General features: G+C 39.3%; 1 protein-coding gene across 1 annotated transcript; it reads left to right on the plus strand.

Moving 5' to 3' along the window:
- Nucleotides 1–2458: 2458 nt before the first annotated feature.
- Nucleotides 2459–6438, plus strand: LOC117290165 (fibrinogen C domain-containing protein 1-like). Its single transcript, XM_033771422.1, has 2 exons — nt 2459–4015; nt 6386–6438. Exons 1-2 carry the CDS (start codon nt 3106–3108, stop codon nt 6436–6438), a joined length of 963 nt encoding a protein of 320 aa, XP_033627313.1. The 5' UTR covers nt 2459–3105.
- Nucleotides 6439–6819: the final 381 nt, after the last annotated feature.

Genomic DNA, 6819 nt, shown 5'->3' on the forward strand with positions numbered 1-6819 from the left:
CTTCTTTCATTAGTTATCTCGGAACTCCGACGACTAATCAAGCTCAAATTTTCACGGGTTTGTTATTTTATGCATATGTTGGGATACAGCAAGTGAGAAGACTGGTCTTTGACAATTACCAAGAGCGTCCATTGTCATTAGGCCTACTACTTGTTACACTTAATTGAAAGAATCTTACATGAACCAAATTAAGACCTTTGTTTTATTAAATATCTATTGGAAACTGGAATGGAAATAATCGAGTTATCCAGCAGTCTTTGCAACCTTTAGTTTTAAACTAAAGGAATTTATTACCTAGGCCTATACATAGATTGATGGCAAAAAAGTAGGGCAGGTATAAATTGTTTTTGATTTCGTTTTAATAGTAATTGATTGATCTTTCAGTTGTGACACTGCACGTAGCAACCGCTTTTACCAACACGTTCAAGGCCTCATCAAAATGAGCTTATTTTTCTGTACAGTGACACAATCCACAATCGATCACCGATGTCAATGCAAAGAGTACGTTATCAAACTCCGTTGTTGTCCAGTGCCAACAGTAAACCATTAAAAGTGACCTTCAGTTAAAGGCAGTGGACACTATTGGTAATTACTCGAAATAATTATTAGCATAAAACCTTTCTTGGTGACGAGTAATAGGGAGAGGTTGATGGTATAAAACATTATGAGAAACAGCACCCTCTGAAGTGCCATAGTTTTAGAGAAAGAAGATATTTTCAACGAATTTGATTTCGAGACTCCAGATTTAGAATTTGAGGTCTCGAAATCAACCATCTAAACGCACACACCTTCGTGTGACAAGGGTGTTTTTTTCTCTTTCATTCATATCTCGCAAATTCGACTCCGTTGTTGTCCAGTGTCCAGATTTAGAATTTGAGGTCTCGAAATCAACCATCTAAACGCACACACCTTCGTGTGACAAGGGTGTTTTTTTCTCTTTCATTCATATCTCGCAAATTCGACTCCGTTGTTGTCCAGTGCCAACAGTAAACCATTAAAAGTGACCTTCATTTAAAGGCAGTGGACACTATTGGTAATTACTCGAAATAATTATTAGCATAAAACCTTTCTTGGTGACGAGTAATAGGGAGAGGTTGATGGTATAAAACATTATGAGAAACAGCACCCTCTGAAGTGCCATAGTTTTAGAGAAAGAAGATATTTTCCACGAATTTGATTTCGAGACTCCAGATTTAGAATTTGAGGTCTCGAAATCAACCATCTAAACGCACACACCTTCGTGTGACAAGGGTGTTTTTTTCTCTTTCATTCATATCTCGCAAATTCGATGACCGATTGAGCTCAAATTTTCAGAGGTTTGTTGTTTTATGCATAAAATGTTGAGATACACCACCAAGTGAAGACTAGTCTTTGACAATTACCAATAGTGTCCCACTGCCTTTAATACAGTTATTTGGCCCAATGTTTAAGCTCATTAATTTTCTCTGCTTCCCAAAGTCAAGATTGTACATCGACTTCAATCCAGGTGCGTGAAAGATCTTGTGAGATTGCAGTTTGTGGTGTCGTTGTTTGCAAATAATATATTTTGACGTTCTGATGTTTTCTTCATTGCTGTTCACTGAACAGAAGGAGAAAACTAAATTTTATTGATCGAGGAAGAGTTGTGCACATGTTATTACCAGTCAGCTATATAGTCTTGGTCCAAGACGTTTTTTTTTTAGCTCATACCTGTAACGTAACGTGATGCATGGTAGCGAAGCTAGGAAATAATCCTTTGTAAGGTCTTGGGACCAAGACTACCAGTCAGCAGATGGCTGTTTCTCACTCGGTTTATTGCAGACACACGCCCCTTTTGTCAACCAGTCGCTGCCTTCAAACGAAGGAACACTCCTGTCCACAAGTTACAATCTCTTATAACTTCCACGAACCTGGATCGAAATTGATGGATAATCTGGACTTTGGTAAGAAGAGAAAAACAGTAAGCTTAAAAGTGGAGCCAAATAATTTAAAGGACACTATTGGTAGTTATTCAACTAACTGTTATAGGCCTAAATAGCACAACATCTGACTTGGTAACGAGCACTGGAGAGCTGTTGATAGAAGGCCTATACAGCAATTTCATAAAACAAAATGAGAAACTCGGTTTCCCCTAAAATAACGTATTTTTGTTGATAACAAGACAATTTCCGACCCAAACGTTCAGGCCTGAAGTCTTTCAATATTTTGTTATTGCATGTCTGAAAGCGCAAAGAAACTTTTGACAACCATCGTGTTTGTCTTCCAGTATTCTCTTGCAACTTTGATGACCAATAACGACTCCAAATTTAAAGACTTTTTATTTTGGGAGACACTAAGTGAGAATAATGGTCGTTGACGTACCAGGAGTGTGTCCCGAGCAGCCGATTTCACGAAACGCTTACGAGTTGGGAAGAGTAGGCTAACTCGTCCTTACTTAAAATGGGTTCAATGCGTCCAACGTCTATTGGATACGGAACTGAACTCGTCCTAAGTCCTAAAATTAATCTAAAGTTAAGAAGAGTTTTGTGAAATCGATGGCTGTGCTTTAAAAGAGGGAACACTTCTGATCAAAAATTACAATATCTTATATATTATTACTTTTATTTCCCCACGCACCTTGATTTAGATTGATGAATGCTCTTGACTTCGGAAAGAAGATAAAAACAATCAGCTTACAAAATTGGGACAAATAACTCTATCAGCTGAAGGTCACTTTCATAGCTGGACGACAACAAAGGAGTTTGAACACGCACCCTTTGCCTCGCCGTCAGTAATCAATAGTGGACTGTGGTATACTCTAGAGAAAGGCTCAGTTTTAAACGGTTTTCTTTACAGGGGTATTCGTGTTGAAAATTTAAATTCGAGTTTTATAATAATACCTTCGTCGAAGGTCGCTGGTTGAAGAGGATTTAACTACCGATAGAAGAGGACAAGGATGGCGATAGGTTTGAACACGTGGCTGCAGTCAACCAATCGTTTTCTCGCTTTGATCTGGAGCAAAAGTCGCGTGTCTAAAATATTTAGCTAAAGTTTTCAGATTCAGCGCAGAAAGCAATGAGTTGCGAACGCTTGCTTTGGTCTTGATAAAATCGTTGACATTATTAGAAATAACAGCATAACGTTGAGATGGCGAAACACTTGTTACAGTGCCTTTTTCTGTTGATTTCATGTTATTATTCGTGTGGGCATTACTGCGGTAACTGCCCACAAATATTTATGGCTGCGGATAACCGGGCACTTGCGGCGTCTTCATACCGTAAGCAAAGCGTCAGTTCTCGTATCCACTGTGTCCGTAACTGCCATGCTGATTATCCTAACTGTAAATCGGTAAATTATGATGAAATTCATCACCTTTGTGAGCTGAATAATGCCACCATTGCCCAGTTTCCTGATAACTTGATTACACACTTTGGTAGTGTGTACTACGATGGCAATATGGACACACCTCTCCTGTCCCATGCACACCCTGATACAACCGTCTCCTCTATGCCTCGTTACAGCAGTTGCCAGGAGCTTCTTGAGGCGGGTCAGAACGTCAGTGGTGTCTTTACAATATTTCCTGCCCGGTTTGCTGATGGTTTGCAAGTGTACTGCGACATGGAGACTGATGGCGGAGGCTGGATCGTCTTTCAGAGGCGTCAAGACGGCAGTGTTGACTTTTATCGCGACTGGGCCGACTATCGTGTCGGGTTTGGTAATCTGAGTGGTGAATTCTGGCTTGGCAATGATATCCTACGCAACCTGACTGAATATGACGAAGTAACATGGCAGATTCGCCTTGATATGACCGACTGGAACTTTGAAGACATTTGGTTCGAGTATGGTGAGTTCCGTGTTACAGGGGATCAGTATCAGCTCAATGTTGGATCGTACAACACAGAAAGTACAGCAGGCAACGCATTAGATAATATGTACGAAGAAGGCCGCTATTCGCACAATGGCATGCTATTTACTACCAAAGACAACGACAATGACCGCCGTACACGACGTGATGATTATGACAACGAGCTGAATTGTGGGATATCCCGGCGTGGAGGTTGGTGGTATAATAACTGTTATACATGTAATCCTAATGGTCAATATATTGAAGGAGGGTCAAGTGACGAAGCTTCAGCAATTACATTTGTTAATGCTGACAAAAAATCTATAAAAACATGTACAATAAAAGTACGCCCGGTTCTAAAATGAAAAGACTGAGCCACTCGAGTCGGGTCGCGGTTAACTAAAACCCAGTTCGAGCTTAAAACCACACGAATTAAGAAAGCAACGTGGCGTAGTTTTATTGCATCACGTGGTACTTTAAAATAAATTATAACATCTGTCTGAGCCACCCTGATCATCATTTGACAAAGCGTGCACGTCTATAGACATATCTCCAAAACTAAGTCGCATACCAGAGATTGTGCCCCTCAAGCCGCTGCTCCTCGGATGTAAGGGGGAATAGTCTATAGTCAATCTGTGGTTTTGACATAATTATAGACCAAATTGCAACAGAAATGATTTTGGGTTTTTTGTGCAGCATTTGTTTCAAACCCTCCAACACAACATATCAAACAAGTAGACCAAGTATTAAGCAGGGGAAATGTGCATTGATTTGCATAAAATTTGCCGTTTTTGCCTCTATTGATACTTACATACGCCCTGGTGGTAGTAAAATTGATATCGTTTCCTTATCAAATTTGCATGAAAAATTTCTCCTCAAACATTCCAAAACAAAGTATCAAAAAAAAATAGATAGTTTGCATAAATTCAATTGCCGCTTCCGCCCCTATTTTCACTAGTATTGTTTGTACACTTGACTAAAACTGCAATAATTGCCAAATCAAACAACATATTATTGGTTAATTTATCGGTTTATTGATCAATCAATAGGATTGGTTGCCAAGCAACCAACGTATTGGTCAGTAATGGTGTGCCAGTCGCGATTCGAACTGCCTGGGTGGTCTAGTTGGAATGACACTGCTCTAGAATCACGAGGGTCGTGGGTTCGAATCCCACCCGAGTGATGTGCCTGTGATCTTTTTTTTACAGAACTCGGTTAAGTAGGCCTACTGAGTATACAGTGCTAACACACATCTGTGTGTAGGCCTATGGGTAAAAACCAAAATGAATGTTATTTATCCCCGATGCAAATTAACTTAACATTACTGAATCTCTCTTATTGACGTTACGAGTGGTAATTATACCGAAATCCCGCTACGGATTATTGCCGTAAAATACAGGGTGCGTTCGTTTAGCTTCCCTGGGTCGACCCCGGTGTGTGGCGGGTTTTTTCCCCAGGACAAACCTGGATAATTATCTGCACACGTTCGTCCTGACAAAAAAAAAACGCAACACACCGGGGTCGACCCGGGCAAGCTAATCGAACGCCACCCACTGACAGCGAAGGTTGCATGTATTGACAGCGACCCATAATGTACAAAGGAGTGCCTCTGGATGCGCGATCTTCTGTATACAAAACATTTTCAGAATTAAGATTTACGGGTGAAGAGCAACGTTCAACACACGTGACTTTACCAGCACGTGTCGAACATTAAAGGGATGCTGCAGCGAATTAAAATAAAACAGTTAATTTTGCTGTCATTTATTTTTTGTGTGTAATAATATTTTGCATATTGTGTTGCGACTCCTGATTGTACAGTACAATCATAGAATAATTTATAAAATGTGGTAATGCTGGTCGTTTTTGAGGGGCGAATACATCTAAGATAGAGCCGTTGCATTTTTCCTACTTAAGCTCAAGACTATAATTCTAACTATTTTGAAACAGTGAAACCGAACCTTTTCAATACATACACAAGTGTTGCAAATTTTGTAATCTTTGTGAATCAATGATTGATCGAGAACTTAATAACAGATGCCGTTATTTTATCGAAAACCTACAGCGAGATTGTCCTACTTCAGTATCATTACTCCAAACATTTTGAGAAACAAGTCCCAAAACAAGAAACGAGAAACACGTCCCCCAAAATGTTTTTTTTAATAGATCTGAAAAACGTTTCTCAGATTGTGTATTCCATTAAAGGATTATTCTAACTGCTGACCGCTCATCCAGATTTCATTAACGGATTATTCTAACTGCTGACCGCTCATCCAGATTTCATTAACGGATTATTCTAACTGCTGACCGCTCATCCAGACTTCATTAACGGATTATTCTAACTGCTGACCGCTCATCCAGCTTTTTGGCACTATCTCAAAAATGTTACCCATCAAGTTTCGAAATGAAATTTCATACAGAAATTAATAATGTATTGTATATCTACGTGGGAATAAAACAATGTAAACAGTTCAAAAAACCAAAGGGATAACTTTGTCTTTCAAAACTTAAAAATTGAGTAACTTCGCGCGTGAACAGTAAACGTACAAAAATCTCTGTTTGTGTGTGTGTTTGTGTAACTATTAGACCATAGTGACATGTGCACCGGCAGTCTGACTCCCGTCATTGATGTATATTAAAGTCACCTGGAAGTTTTTTTTTTTTTCAAAATAAAGCTTTTGTCACTAATATATGTGTTTTGATGAGTGGAATGTGAATAAACAGTTAACTAAGGTTTTAAAAAATCAGTTCTTACGTATTTACAAATTTAAGAGTAGACCCCGACCCGAGAGGGCGCTGTTCGTGACGTCAATCGAGGCAGACTTTGACTGTAATGCGTAGAGTAAACACAAGTGCAAAGTACATACGGACCAAGTCGTGAGTTTGTACGTTTCAAACTAAATCTTTTTTTTTTTTTCCGGCAATGCCGACCATGTGTATTGCTGCTGAATGCAGAAAAACACTTTTTGAAATGTACCAACTCACGACTTGGACGTACATGTACTTTGCACGTGTGTTTT

Source organism: Asterias rubens, chromosome 5 (assembly GCF_902459465.1).
Source record: "Asterias rubens chromosome 5, eAstRub1.3, whole genome shotgun sequence".
NCBI classification, from domain to species: Eukaryota; Metazoa; Echinodermata; class Asteroidea; order Forcipulatida; family Asteriidae; genus Asterias; species Asterias rubens.

Bases quoted from the DNA above. Each gene is read 5' to 3' on its own strand.
- LOC117290165 (XM_033771422.1), top strand. From the start codon at position 3,106: ATGGCGAAACACTTGTTACAGTGCCTTTTTCTGTTGATTTCATGTTAT. The intron at 4,016-6,385 runs GTTGGTGGTATA...TGTAACTATTAG, and splicing joins TGGGATATCCCGGCGTGGAG to ACCATAGTGACATGTGCACC.